This window comes from Symsagittifera roscoffensis, chromosome 5 (genome assembly GCF_963678635.1).
Source record: "Symsagittifera roscoffensis chromosome 5, txSymRosc1.1, whole genome shotgun sequence".
NCBI classification, from domain to species: Eukaryota; Metazoa; Xenacoelomorpha; order Acoela; family Convolutidae; genus Symsagittifera; species Symsagittifera roscoffensis.
In genome coordinates, this window is record NC_087066.1 from 54280695 (window position 1) to 54296532 (window position 15838).

The 15838-nt window shown below is 35.6% G+C and overlaps 1 protein-coding gene across 13 annotated transcripts in view; it reads left to right on the forward strand.

Annotated features, from left to right (window-relative positions):
- The first annotated feature begins 5804 nt into the window (after positions 1 to 5804).
- The window catches only part of LOC134845999 (spondin-1-like), a 66240-nt gene continuing 56206 nt past the window's right edge, over positions 5805 to 15838 (forward strand). For 11 of the 13 annotated variants that reach the window (XR_010162775.1, XM_063863159.1, XM_063863151.1 and 8 more), the window contains exons 1-3: positions 9115 to 9208; positions 10298 to 10800; positions 12024 to 12124. Coding sequence is in view for 12 of the 13 variants with exons in the window: in XM_063863159.1 (XP_063719229.1) it covers positions 10473 to 10800; positions 12024 to 12124 (429 nt within the window). In the remaining variant the exon portion in view is untranslated. Of the gene's footprint in view, positions 5918 to 6110; positions 6289 to 9114; positions 9209 to 10297; positions 10801 to 12023; positions 12125 to 15838 lie in introns of those variants that run through there. The other 2 variants (XM_063863152.1, XM_063863153.1) reach the window with 2 other exon arrangements.

A 15838-nucleotide genomic window follows, 5' to 3' on the forward strand; every position in this document is an offset into this window, starting at 1 on the left:
AATTAATTGACTGGAACTAGAAAATCTGGATGTTTTTTTTTCAGTTAATGCGATTTGATCGAAGTTCGAAACTGTACTTTATGTGCCTCCAAAACTCCAAGTTGAAAAAAAAATTGGCCTAACTATCACAGAGACCTGTTGATTATTTCGCAAACTACATCCGTGACAGTTAGACCATGGAAGTTTTACCATGGAAACGATTTAATCTTACTGAGTGTAAATTGTCTTTAGGAATTGTTTAAGGCTAATTTTCCGCCTGTGTTCCACTTAGTCTAGATTTTGCCGCAAGAAGCTTTCGTATTTAATTACAAGACTGCTCGTATTCAAAGCAAAGCCCAAATTGTTTCGACAGCAACTTAAAGCAGAAAAAAAAACAGCTTTTTCTTCAAAAAGTGAATTTTACCGAGAGAAATTTTGAAAAGCGGTTTAATGCTACCAAAAGGTATATTTTCTTTCACTTATGGTTTTCTCTCGTGCCTACTTGGGCTTAATCTAGTTGTATGTCTCGACCCGACTGCATGAGCAGTGGTAAAAGCTTTTGTGTAGTTTTTTGGGATCAGTGACCATTCAATTTTTGGCTTCCTGCCAAAGTGTGATTAAAACGGGGAGAATCTGGCTACTGAAAAATTTGTTACTTGACTGTTTTCTACAGTTTTTTTAATACTGATTCAGTATCTCGATGGTTTTCTTCTAATTTCAGAGCTTTATTTTTCTTTGACCGTTTGAATAGTAGTACCTTTCACAAATCCGCATCAACCTGTTAATGATGACCAGACAAAATGTGTATTTTTATTCCTTCAGATTGATAATGCATTTTAATTTCAAAACCTGCGTACAGGTCCGTTCTAATATTTTGTAGTATGTTTTGTGCAAAAAAGTTACTCTCTTGAAATTTCGAAAAATTTTCTCATCCACTTAATTTGGTAAGAATAGTTGATGAAATCTAATTTACTAAACTGTTGAACTTTGGGTCGGCGTAATCTAACTGAAGCTAATTGTTGGGCGCATCAAGAAGGGAGAGAGAAAAAGCTTTTTGCGAAGTGAATGAGCTCATTGGTTCTAGCTTTTAAAAATTTACCAAACTTAGTGCACTCATGGCAATTTTTGCCTAATTATCAACATCTCTCTGCAATCTCGGCCTCTACAGGTACTGGACCGCATCGACCATCAACTCATCTCCTGGGTGCGATCTGTGCAGCCGGATCAGAACTGCGAGTTGAAGACTGAAGCCGATCGTCGATGATTATATGCAGCCTTCCACCACCGCTGCTAAATTCCAGAAAACTTTGCTTTGAGGAAAAAATTTCGCAATTCTTGTTTCTGATCGACGTCGTAGTTTTAGTCTTGCGTCATCTTTTCGGTTTAGGATTGCGGAAGCAATTTTTTGTGTTTTGGTGTTGCGAGAGCAATTTTCTGTCCTCCGCCAATTTCTTGTTTCTGAGAGAAACTTTATTGACCTGTTCGAGCCTCCTAATAGATTTGGTTGTGCGTTTCTTGTGGAAATTTGCGAAAAGTGTGGCGTTCTCATTTAGTCTTTTCCGACCAACTTCGAATTACGGCATCTGCCTGGGTCGTATGGCTAGCTGTCTTGTCTGATTTGACCTGGATGGCTTTTTTTGTGAATACGAACTCGTTGAGCTCATTGGTTGTTTTTTAAAAGTCTGAAAAGGTACAGAATTCACTGGTGGGTGAACAAATATCATCAGAGCGGCAATGAAAAGATGACACAGTTGATTTCGTTGTGTTGCAGATATGAACAATGAACAGCTGCGTTACATTTGGGAAATTTGAAAAATGGTCTCAATTTGTTGTGTCAGGATGCTAAAGACGAGGCTCGAATGTGATTGGTAGTTTTTTTGTATATATCAAAAACGCCCTCTTGCGATTAGCATCTGTTTCCGAAAGTAAAACGTCAGAATCCTGAAACAATCAAAATTTTATATGACTGTTAATTCAATACACAATTTTTGACTGCTAATTTTGACGGAAACGTCATGACTTAAACGGCTATCGAATTGCCATAAAAAATTGTCAACAAAGTAGTTTATAGTCTGCAAACTATTTATGATAGCGGACGCTACCGGCTAATTTGTTAAGCGTTCAAGTTTGGTCAAGAATGGGACTTTGAACTAGAAAAAAAGACGAAAAAATGTCTTTGCCGGATTGTTCACACATGTATCTTCATCCTACTATTAATACACTGTATAAGCAAAGGGCCTGTGAGGGATTCGAACCCTTCCCGAACTCAACTACTTGCTTTTGGCGTTTCTTTATCTTAGAACGCTCGGCAACCTGTTCTTTTTATGAGAGTATTTCAACATTAATTCAAGCACTTAATTTTTACTTCCTCAACTTAATCTTCTCTTCATCCAAAAGGAGAAGGGTTGAAGCGAGCTTAGGAAACTGACAAGTAAGTTTGCCGAACGTGGACGTAAAACAGCAAAGACGGCGACACAATCCCTACCTTAATGCGAGCGGGTATTAGCCTTTGGGCTGTTCGTTTCAACTACCCAAACGAGGTCACCAATTTTAAGTTTACGGTCGGGTCGGGAGCACCACTTCTTGCGCTTGTTGACATACTCTCCGGCCAATGTGATCATATATCATTCGCATACCGTTGCGCACGGATATATCGTTTCTAATGGTCAAAACAATCATCAGCAAAAATAGTCGAAAATTTTGCGATATGTTGCCCAAACAGAAGTGATTAGGCAACTTTTACTAAGCAGAGATCTTCATCTGTCATTATACGGGAAACTATTATCTAAGTAGATATTCGCTCAAGACTGCGTACATTTCTTTCCCATAGCCCACCATGATGTGGGGCTCCTGGTGATTTTAATTTCCCCTTTATCATTTATGTACCAGAGGGAAGGTAGGAGCTTGTTCCACTCATTTATCCATACAAGTATATGTTTTTCCGCGCTAATTGAATCGGTTCCGTTTTTGGACCAAAAGGCGGTGGAGGTAGCGCGGCGCTCGATAAGTCACTTTTTGCTCATCCAACAAGAGCTTGTATCTGGCAAAGGTGGTTAAATGAAAATATCTAGGTTTTTTTCTAGCAGCACCGGATGGTTACACGATATGTACTAAAGTAATCCACACCGCAAAATTTGCTAAGACCCCAAACGCTCATTCGGGAGATCCGACGACATCATCGCTTTTATCGCTATGGTTTTTTGTACACGGCATATGAAGCAAGCACTTTTGTGAACAGGTTGCAATACGACTATTTGACTGATCATTGTTGTTAGATGACAATAGCCCAAAGTCCTCTGGGAAATTTTTTTCTTTGTGAAAGCCACAACAAATTTTTAAATTGGTCGGTTAAGGCTGTATAAGAGTTACGCAAATGTTTGTGACTGCTTAGTAGTCACAGTCGGCACAAAAACATCCGTAGTAAATGGCGAGAATAGCTAAAAACGCTCCAAACTATAAACGGTTTTGTTGGTGCACTGGTACTATACTATCTAAGAAATTACCGTTGTTGTCAATACCATCATCAACAGGGCTCTGAAGGCGAGTTTACTTAATGAAGTCTGTTAAAAGTTTGACTGGCCAATCATTTGTTAATTTTAAGCTAGGTTCTAGGACCCGACTTACTTCTTTCAAATAATCAGCTGAAATGCGCGAGTTTCAGTGTTCGCAGGTTATTCGTCACTACCGACAAGAGACGTCTCATCAACCCTAATCAAATCGAAAAATTGTGTCATCCAGTTCGCGACAAACACGGAAAGTTTTTCTCTCCAGATAAGCCACCGAACACGATACTTAAAGACAGGCTGCACCATCGTCGTAACGATAATCGGTCACGCAATCGAATAGACATAGGTCGATGAAATTGTGTCACTTTGTCGATATGGTTTGTTATAGGGTTGTAAGGAAGCAAATGGTTTGACTGAACTCATTTATAATGTAATTCAGAGCCAGTTTACCCGGCACCGACGCGTTTTTTTTTCAGGTTAATTACATCAAATTTGCAAACGCCATAAATATACCTAAGAAAACGGGAAATAATTTTTGATTTCTTGTACTCTTCTAGGCATTTGAAGCTCGACGCATCGACGTTTCTCAGATGGCATGTAAAATTTCTGAAATTCAAATTCTGCTTAGTTAGAGGTTGAAGTTCGGTCGACCAAAAAAACTATACAGAGAAAAAATATTTTGTTATATCTGTGAAAAAATGGAGAAAAATTTCAAGAACAATTCGGGTACGTTTTGTATTTGGTTGCGTTTTATTTTTTTTTGTTTTCGCGCAAAATCGGGTAACACAAATAATCATATTCATGAGCCGAGTGATCTATCATGATAAAGTGTTTTCAGCCGTAATTCAAACGAAATTCATAAGAGAAAAAACGGTTTGAACTTTTTGAGATTTTGTCTAACTTCGAGCAAGTACGCGATCGAGTAATGCTTTTATATGAAAATTTGCAGTTTTTAGAACGAAATTTTGGTTTTAGTTATTGTAAGACTATGTAGCGCTTGTTTGGCAAAACAAAGTTTTTTTTAATAAAAAAAATTAGAATTTGGTGCAAGTTAGAAAAAAACTTTTTTTTTTCTTTTATTTTTTTTTTCGTTGTTTTAACTCATTTTTTGGAGACAAATGTTGCCGATGAAGCCTGACTTACTAATTTTCACGCAATTGTATAGTTCCGAATCACACCACCCACTAAACACACGACACTAATTTGAAAAAAAAAACTTTTGTATCTATTTTTTTTATGATTATGGTCAGAACATTCTGCTCTACTTGCACAGTAACCGGCTAGCCTTGTTATATATGGTTTTATTTGATGTTTTAGAGCCAAATAGTTTTTGAAAGTTCTCTAGTTTGGAAGTATGTCTTCACTTTTAGTCATTTTTTTCATCTTTCTTCATCGCTAACACCGTGTACTTTGCATAAAAATAACGTTAAGTATTTGATAAGTTTTTTGAAGATACTGAATGCTTGAAAAAAAATCAAATTTGACCCGAATACTGAAAAATACGAGCTAAGCTGCATAAAGCGGCCTTGAATTGAAAACAAGAGCTTTTTTTATCACCGATTTATTTTCAGAGCCACCGAAATCTTCTTTCTGAGCTCCTTTTTGAAGTCTTTGTAAACTAAACAAATAATTGCATCTTGTTGCTAAGACCGTTTTTGCGAAAATATTTGAAGGTATGTCAAAATTAGTTGCACAAAAAGTGCTGAAGGAATACATACCCTCTGGATGATGAACTTCGTCTCAAAGTCCAGCATTGGTCGACAACTTTTTTATGAAACAAAAACATAAAATGGCCTCTAAACAGTAGAGCATTAAACAAGTGGAGAAGTTTTTGAGTGTTCTTGGGAGACATCAGAAAATCGAATTGGGCTTGAGAAAAGTTTTTCGAAAACTTTTTTTTATAACCCCCACCTAGGGAAAATACCAGACCAACGCCTGGTTTCAAATATATAGATTCCAATATGTGAGAAAAGTACGCAAAAAAGCATGAGTTCATTATTTAAAATTTATAAAAAATCAACCTTGAAAAAAGCAAAACGAGGGGGAAATAGAGGCGGAATTTTCCAGCAAAATTTTTTCAAAGTTTTCGGACCATGAACCTCTTAGCGAAGAACAATTTTTAGGGTTCTTATGAAGTTATTGTTAACGGTATAACTATTTTAATCTACTATAGTCTAAGAAACATCATCAAATCGATCTCTTGAATTAAGGCTAATGCATACCCTTGGGATACTTTTCTATCAAATCTTGAGAGTACTCATTTTCTCATTAATTTAAGACCTGTCATCAGCTAATGGCATTTTGTATGCAGACTTAGAACTAACCAGTGATCATTAGCAAGATGAGGAGCCTGTTTACATGACAGCTAAGAGTTTTTATTTTCACTTCAACTTTTTGACAAGTCGGATTAACTAACTGGTTAAAATTGTACGGTAAGTTATACAATTTTGCACCAAACAATTATGATCTTAGTAATAACTTATTGAAATTTTAAAAGCAATAGTAAGTTTTATAAAATGATTTATTTTTATTGCACCGATTACTTTGACCTGTGAATCGATCGTCACAGATATGTGCAAAAAGCAATGTATATTATGCATTATATATTGTTACTCACTTCAAAAATAAGAAGTGTTGTCAATCGTTTTCTATCAAAAAGCTGTTTTTCGGCTTAGCTAAAATGAAGTTTTTATTGAGTTGGTTTAGTAATGTGATGTTGTCAAATTACCGTTAAAATTACAGCGCTTACAAAAAGTACAAATTGTTTTCATTTATGTTTCAAAGACTCTGGACTGCTCTACGCGTAAGTAAATATCTATTCTGGAAAGAAAGTTGAATTGTTCTGATTTCATCGTCTGAGTATCACCGATTAATTACGTGTTTTTGTACAATTTAGCATTTGAAAACTCAGTTTTACCATTTTTTGTTGTGTTTGCGAAGTGCAATTTCGCCTCTGCGCATAAAATTATCAACATTTTAGAATATTGCGCGAAATTATTGTTGCAGTTGCAATATTAATGCAAAGATATTTTCATCGCAACAAGCTGGATTTTGTGCTCAGCAATCGGATATTCTTGTTTGTTCTTTCATTTAAAATTTTCTCAAAATAACATGCGCTCTGACGGCTAAAATTGGTCAAATTGAAATTTGAACAAGACTGCTCGTATCAGGGCGAAGCCCTGAAAGTTCCGACTGCCTATTAATGTTTATGGAGCAGTAATAACATAAACAGCATAAAAAAATTAAATGAAATAAAATATTATGAAAAACGTGTTTTCTAAAATTTGAAAATTTTTCTATGAAAATCATCCCCCCACACGCCATATAAAGTACAAAACAATAGATTTCGCTCCTTGTAACAAATCAATTAAGGCAAATAAGTTTCTTTCAACCAATTTGGAACGATTTCTAAGACGGATTAAATCTCCGCTTATTACGCGTTAATAGCGCGAATTATATCTCGCGTTAATTGTCCCAAATTGGTCAAAAGGGCAATCTTTAAACCCTCATAACTTTACGAAAAATGGTCACAGGTGAAATATTTTTTCAAATTTAAGCCCATGACAACAATAGCTTTCGAATGATATAAAAAAAAATTCCGTCAAAAATGGCTAGTTAAAAAGTTGAAATTTGTCTGAAGAAAAAAAAACCCACCCCGAGCACAAATATTCCGCTACTTTCGTATCGAAAGTCGGAACAATAACTTCAAGAAGACTTTTTTTGATCTGCAGTGAAAACTGCCTCGCTACAGTTGATATCAAAAATCAAAGTTGTTTTTACAGCTGATATTTAGAACACGATGGAAACACAACAAGGATAGCCGGTTGCTGTGAAAATACCACAGAATGTTCCGACCATAGTCTTTAAAAGTCTACTAATTTTTTTTTCAAATAAGTGTAGATTTGTCTGCATCGTGTGATAAAAGGATCTGCTATAAAACTATAATATAGGCATATTAGAGAGTCATAGCCGATTAATCAAAAATGTCAACCGGTTTTTCTCGAAACTAGAAATAATTTTTGGGAATTTTTTAATGTGTTTCGAATCACGACTGAAAGGGATTAAATAAGATTTATTACTCAGCCCAGTCCAATGTTTAATTGACTACCTAATTTTGTGTGAATAACAAAACTAAGAAAAAGAAAACACACCCGAATTCAAAGTTCCGCCCCATTTCAAATGGTGGGAACAGCAAAAAAGTGAAAGTTTGAAAAAAAAAAAATGGTAGAAAGAAGAATTGAGAGGAGCTGTCGTTTTTTGCTAAAAAATGATGAATCATAGATTACGGGTGACGTTATGCCATCAAACAAAACAAGATTAACTGAAAGTTTAAAAAATACTAGAAAATCACAAATACCGGGTTTTGAAAAAATCAAAAACAAAATTTTTTGAAACTTCTCATCAGAAAGTCTAATTACAAAGTTTAACTCTGAAGCTTCGCCCTGATGCGAGCAGTATTGTTGATCCTATAGGTGACGACCTCTGTTTTTTTACGTTTTTGGTCCTTGAAGCTTTTTTCACTGCAATATAGCAAAATCCTTGAAGCGAATTGAGATCGAACTAACAAACTTGTGATACTCATCGCGTCTTTTGAGCCCAAACATCAACACGAAAAGTCAACTGAAAAGCAGAGGTTTTAATTTTTTTTCAGTTTTTTCTATCGTTTGACTGTTAAATATAATTATTGATTATAATTATTGCTGATTATAATTGATATGTAATCATTATGAAATGAATATACAAAAAAAGACAAAATCGCTTCGAATTCATTTAAATCGATTTTTTGCTACTGAAATCCTATAAAATGAAACCAAAAAATTTGCCAAAAAATAGCTTTAAATATATTTATATTCGATTGAAGTTGAATTGTTAAGCTACAGTTTCCTTACGAGGCCAAACTGTGCACTGGATAGGAGCACAATTTTGTGTCTGTATGTTCCTGGATTCCAGAGACAAGTCTTTAAAAATGTTAAAGTTTTGTCGGAACGATCAAAGAGAAGGTAAGAACAAAAAAAACGAAGGGAACGTCCTTGCTGCGGAATCCGCTTACAATGCACAAAATGCACAGTTTGGCCTCGTAATGTTTGTATCAAAGCAAGCCAATTTTGAATTGATTCAAAATCGAATTTTTTACAGTTCTTTTTTTTATAATTTGTAGAAAAATTGATTGCAATCTATTTCTTGTCAGTACAGATAGCTTTCACAAGACTATTTTTTTGCATTTTTTTTCGGTTTTTCTTTTTTTAAACACTAGTTATTGTGTGATAGGGCTTCGGCAATTTCAGCTTTACTTCAAATGACACTTTTCAGGGTGTTTTTTTTCTCCACTCATATGGGACTTTTTATCAAGCCATTTGTTAAACAGTCTGAAAGGTATTGATGATAAGTGCTCAAGCTACAAAAAAGTTTGCCGCTAAATTATTTGTTTTAATCGTGATTTGCGATCACGCTAGAAAAAAAGAGCAGTTATGGGGGTTTAAAAATTCAGGCACTTAAAGGGCAATCAAAACATTCAGGGCCCTAATACGAGCCGTTTTGGTTGCTGTGTTAAAAGTTAAAACATATAGGCTATAAAAATATATCCAATGAGTGGTTTGATTTTACAAAAGTGCAGGTGATAATACAGGATATCAATTAACCCATGCGAAAAAAATGTTGGTTCCTTCTATACGATAAAAACGGGAACAATAACTTCAACTACGCTGCAAACTGTGATGTGAAAAGTTTGTATTATTTTACACAGGCACTTTCACTTTTTATTAGATTTATGTTTTATCTATATAATCTGAATGTTAAATACACAAGGTTTTTCAAAACTTCTCGAATGTATTCTATCAAATTTGGTCAATTTGAACCAACCATTTCAATAGGCAGACATATCCGACTACACAACCAGACATGACCAATGTCTTTCCTCTTTAGTTTGAAAGGAATCTCAAATAAAAAAAATGCGATTTGCAGCCGTTTGTAAGTAAAATGCATAGATTTAGTCCACATCAACTTCAGTTCCATTCATTACTCAGTGGTTTCTAAATAATAGGGCGAGATGATTTTATGGACCGGTTTGATCATTCAACAACGGACCAATTAGATTCTTTCATGGTCTTATTTGGCGACAGATACAGAAGCCATACACAAACTTTTAAGATAACAGTCGTGACACTACAATTGTGTCAATTCAACCGATTTGTAGCAAAATGATGAATAACACACAAAAGCTTTATGTTCAAAAACATCCAAAACCCAAGCCACAAATATTTATCAATTAAAAACGAAACAAAAAAGGTTAAAATCAAACCAAAAAAAAAACTGAAAATGGATTTTTTTTTGTTGAAAACAGTTCCATGGGGCACATTAATCGCAGTTGTCAATGAGTGGAGCAAGCTTTTGTTTTGGTTACAAAAAATCCATGCAAACAAACTTTTGGAAATTTTGCACAAGTAATTTTGCCACAGTAAACTTCCACTCGTTCAATGCACACAGCGGATGTCCAGCTAAAAAATTAAATATGGTACCATGCAAAAATCTTTCCATTATAGTGGTACATATTTATTTCAACATCAATAATGCATCAAGCATCAAGTATGAATTATGAAAACGGCTTCCTTTTCATTTGGTTCCGTTTTTAGCTGAAAATGTTGAGCCGTAAAAAAAACTAACGTAAAGTTGTTTTATTGCTTAAAATCACTGGTTTTCATTGATTTATTGAGGGAAGTTTTGGATATTACATATTTCCGGCTTCGATTTGGAAGTTAGTTTGCGAAAATTTAAAACACTCTAGGTGAAGAAATTTTGATTGACGAATATTTCAGATGGCAGCCACGAAATCAGAGACGCAGTCGCTCATCAAGCTCCTCCATCATGAACTTTATTAATTCTGCATTAACTAATGTTTAATTGATTCATTTCTTTTCACCTATTCTAGAACTAGAAAAACTTAAGTGAATATCAAAAATACTCAAATTTTACAAATTTATTGTCCAAACAATGAGACTCTATTTATTGAAAAGCGAACCTTTCTTTTTATATTATTTAAGTCTCCTATCCTTTATTCGATTAACTTACTCTTCGCCGTCGGTTCGGGGCACTATGCGTATGTCCCCACTGAGTGTATTATTATCACTTGGACTAGTGCTCTGCGGACTTGGTCACGTGGGTGCAATGCCGGATGGAAACCCCGGCCACTGGTGCAGTCGCTTCCCAGGAGGGCACGAGGTGGAGGCGCTGGGGGGCGATAACGGCTACTTCATTGAAGTCAGACACGCCACCTCCAAGCTAGTCGTGAACGACTTCGTCCCATCTCACAAATATGAAGGTTAAGAAATTATTTGAAGGTGAGAAAAATATGAAGGTGAAAAAAACCTGTGTAGCCCCCAACAACAAGATAGACACCCTAGTGATATATAACACATTCTGTTTTAGGACCATAGATTTTTTTTACTGGGGATGCTATTATGGGAAAGGACCCAAAGTTATGTCAATTGTGTTCAGATTCAATTGAATTGATTTGCTTATGCCCAAGGGCGGATCTAGGATTTTCTCGAGGGGGGGGGGGGGTGGGGTGGCTGATTTTTAAAAAAATTTCGAAAACTTTGTCGATTTTTTTCTTAGGTTGACCAAATTGATTTTCTGAGCTCTCCTAAATCACTATAGAGACCCCATTTTGACCAAATTTTTTGCACCGCAAGCAAAATTTTCAAAAAAAGGCCAAAAAAGCGTTTTAGGCAATTTTTAGAAAAATTTGACCAAAAAAATGCGTTTTTGTCGGCGCGCGCTCACCACTCAAATTAGAACATTTTGGCGTCGATGGCGTCTTTAGAAAATTTGAGGGTCCGTCACAAAAAATGGATATCTCAAAACAGTACAAAGAGGTCGAATTCCTGAACGCCCATCCCCCTCCCTAAATCCGCTGGTGCTTATGCCTCAATTTTTTGCCCCAAATTGCTTCGCAACTGAAAATCATAAGTAAACTTTAGACAAAATTTTTAGCGAAAAATTGAAATTTTTCTGATGGTTTTTAGTTAATTCTTGGTCGCAATGCTTCATTTTATAGCTCATAATTTTGATTCATCAAATTTAACATCTTTTATAACCTGTTTCTAAAGCGCTCACAATCTCCGAATTTTAATAATTCAAAAAATCTTATAAATTCTCTGCGATCTTTGTTTTTCGTCTTCTATTGTTTTTGGATTTTCTTCACAATCTTCACCCCATCTTCAAGATCGTTGGCACGGTCTTGCGAAGTTCTTAAAGAACTTTCTTCAAGCTTTGATAAAAGTCGCAAAAAATTCTGGGACCAGGAAGCCTAATCAATTTCGGCTCATGAAATGACCTCTCTATTATAATTTGTTTTTAAAATTTATTTGTGAATATTAAAAAAACAGAAGATGGCATACCATATTCGTTCATACGCGATATTTAATTTTTGCTATTATGATATTTTACGGTAGCTTTAGAACTGTTGAATTGTTGAACTTTTATTGATTATGTCAACTCTCGTACAGTGAAATTCAGTGAAAAGATTTCGTCTCGTTTCAGTCTCGATCGCGACCAGTCGGGACCCCTTCAAGGGCTTCGCCATAGTGTCTGCCGACCCCTCCTCCTCCTTCAATGAAGAGCAGTACTTAGGACACTTCGAGGTCAGAGTGATTAATTAAAATTAAGACGATTTATCCAAAAGGGAAAGCGCCAACATACGAGCTCTTCAGCTCATCTCGGAGAACCGCTGTTGAGCTCCTCTTTAAAAACCACGTGGATTTTTTTTGGTTCTTTTTTTTTCGGGCTGGGTAATTATCACTCACCCTCTAGCAACCAGCACTGAGTTAAGTTGTATGGTCTAACTCATAGAGTAATTTCGGATAGGGTACACCGTCTGCTCGTCACGCTATCTTATTTTCGGCCGGATAGATTCGTGCAACTTCTTAGTCTAATACCGATCCTAATCTTACTCTTATATCTACTAGTCTCAGGGTGTTTAACTAGTCTCTGCTAGGCTCAATAGATCTAGAGTATACTGGCTTATTGCGGCAGCTGAAGTTCTCTTGGAGAAGCAACTAATTTCTAAGTTAAATTCAAATCTCTCTGGTGCTGCAATTACAAGTAATTTCAGCACTTACAAATAAGTGGGTTGTTAGTTGGATGGATTATGATTGGTTAATATTAAATATTTTACAGTGGTAAAATATCTAATTTATCCAATACTAAAATGTAGTTTAGATCAGGTTCCACCCATCCGGGTTTTACAGAGTTTTTTGGTACTATCTTTCTTCTCTGCAATTTGAAGGATGGATGATGAACGTTTGTATTTGGCGAACATAATTTTCTTATCCGGTTCCTCTTGGATAAGGAAGTTCCAGGACGCTGGAATTATGGATAGGAAATTGTTATGTCGTCATTCGACAACGACTGTGATCCCCAATGAAATCGATCCGATTTCAAGATGGTTGCTACGACGGGTTTTCCTGTATTATGTAGAGAACTTGTTTTGTGTGCAACCTCGTCTGGGAATGGCGTGAAGATCATGTGTGGAAGGGATGCCTTGTAACTCGGATCTGTACGTATACTTGAGCATCGAGGTGGTCATTGGTCTAGTTCAATGAAGTCCTTTTCTGAGAAGTCAAGTCGTACTCTAAATCCTTTTGAGTCGTGATTGTGGACGGCATGTCGGTTGTGCTTAGCCATTCTTTCGTTCGAGTGTGATGGGATCATCTAGTTTTTGGAAGTTCGTCTTTGTTCTTGTGTATTGATCTATATACTGCAAAGTATGATTTACATTTTATTAAATTATGTTAACTCTGTTTTTTAATCATGAATTTAGTTAGTTGTTTTCACAAAAGCGTTTTGTTTTAGTTCGGTTATTTTGAAGAGTTACTCACCCTTGAGTACCTCTTATTAAAAATTGAAGTGTGGTCACAAAGCGTGGATCTAGCGCGGTGGGTTAGGCCGGCTATAGAGCATGCTCAGGACGTCGTCTCTGATGGGTTAGGCCAGGAGTGGGAGTATGATTTCATGCTGTTTCTTTGAGATGTCCCGTTATGTGATAACGTTTTATGTTGGTTTTATGTTGGTCTTTCTTATGTTACTTTGGTTGTGTCCTCTTTTCAAAAATCAAATTGTTTTTGGTATTGGTTTGTCTTGCGACTTTTTTGTGTTTTTTTATTTCTTTCTTAGACTTTATAATAGTCTTCAAAAGATTAAATTATCCAGTTTTAAACTGGGTTAATCCGGTTTGGGTACCGTTGGTTTTCTTTTCTTAGTCATGCTGCCATTTTATGATTTGTGGTGTTTAGTAAGCTGCGTTGGTTAGTTTGATTTAGTATATAATTCCTTTCCAACCGGGTTAAAAAAAAGTTTGCAGCTTGTTATCGTGTGTTAGAGTTGTTTATAGTGAAAGCTTGAAACTTAAAATCATTATTTAAACAATTCTTCGTGGGCGAGCTGTGCGGGTGGTGGGAAAGCAAAAAGTGGGATTATTGGGATTTGAGTTTGGAGGTTGGCTGGGTGGGAATTTGAGCGATGGAGGGATCCAAGTTGTCGGCTCATCGTGGGCTAAAAAAATGATTATTTTGAGATTGAAAAGTGGTGGTGTGAGGTTGTTCTTTAACTTTTTCATATGTATTTTCATTTTGTGAATGATGTGTCATTATGTGTTGGATGGGACTTTGTGTTGTATCTTGTCTAGAATTTGGATTATGTGCTAGGTTTCGAAAATTACGGGGAACTAATGATAATGAATGGTTTTGTGCTGGGTCATAGTTGCGGAGGATTTATTGCATTGAATTTGATTTTTACTGCGTGTTGGGGAAATTTAAAATTATAAATTTTCATCGTATTTAATTTTACTGCTTTGTGGGGAAATAATTTATAAATGAAATTACACATTTGGTATGAATTTTACTACATTATTTAGTGCAAGAAATTAATGAATTTTAAGATAATTCAACAAGTTTGTATTTTTATTTTTCTTTTCTGTTTTGTAGGTGATTGTGGTGCGAAGACTAGAAATATAGATCAAACATTGATAAAAAATGGTTAGTACTAATTTAAATTTCTTAGTGAAGAGTATTTTAAATTTTTTTTTACCTGTTAATCTTCTGGGAAAAAGCCGTGGGGGAAGATGTCGTGTATCATATCTGATTTTGTTAGTAATTTGGCTAGTATTTCAATCGTATGAAGTTTTTAGTTTGTAGCAGTGGCCAAAGCAATTGAAGTGCTTTGATGGTTTTTAGTTCTTCGGTGCCAACTGCAAACTCACAAGGTGTGTTTTGAATGAGGTTATATATCTTATGATTATATTTAGTATTGTGAATGAATTCTAATATGGGTATTTCAATAGGCTGGATAAATTCATGCGGGATAAGGAAGGGTCGTGATTCTTCGGCATTAAGGGTCTTCGTGATGGGACAAAATATATACATTTGGGTAACTGGGTCATAGTTGCGGAGGATGCCATGGAGGTTAGTATCTTTGATGCAGTATGTAAAATTAAGGAAAAATGGTGACGTGTACTTTGAATTAAGAAACTGAAAACGGTGGTGAGGTTGTCTTGATGGGGTATGCAAATCAAAATGATTTTGTATAAAACGATAGTATGTATATGTGTGGGTTTGTTTACTGCGTAACATAATATCGTGGGAACAGTGCAAATCGCGTTCATGTGGTGAAAGAAAGTGAAAGCTTATTGAAAATAACTGAAATTTGTCATGGAAACTTTCGTAAGCTTGAATATCAGCTAGTGATTCTGAAATAATGTGATCATACTTTCTCTCAAAAATATTAAGTGTGAATACGTATGATGTTTTGATGAAAAATTTTTCTGTTAGTTGCGGGTTAGCGAAGCGGTCTTCATCTAAAAATTGGTCTTGATTGGTTCGGATGATATTATGGTCGTAATATTCTATTGTAAATTCGTTAGCTCGGGGTGCAGTGAATGTTTTTAGTAATTTTTTATATCCTACGTAAGTAAATTGTCGAGGTGTTAGTGTTGTAGTGAGTCTATATAACATGTCTTTGTTTCTTTCTATGCTGTCATGAGTATTAGTTAGTGGTAGGCAAAGGGGGTTAGTAAAATGATAATAAGCTGTCCAATGAAGTGTTGGCATTAAAACATGTTCATCTACAAAACTACGTGTGTCATTAGTATCGTTACGTGTGTTTAATGTATATTGTGGAAATGAGGGTAAGGTGATTGCAAGAAAATTTTTTGTGTTTGTGTGTTGCGGGTGATTAATATATTCGCAGGCTGTTCCGGGTTTGGTCGGGAATGGGTGATTCGGGAATTTTCGTTTAAAAGTGCGATAAGCTGGGTGAGTGCTACTAGGTGTTTCAGTGGATGTGGATGATTGTGTGAATGA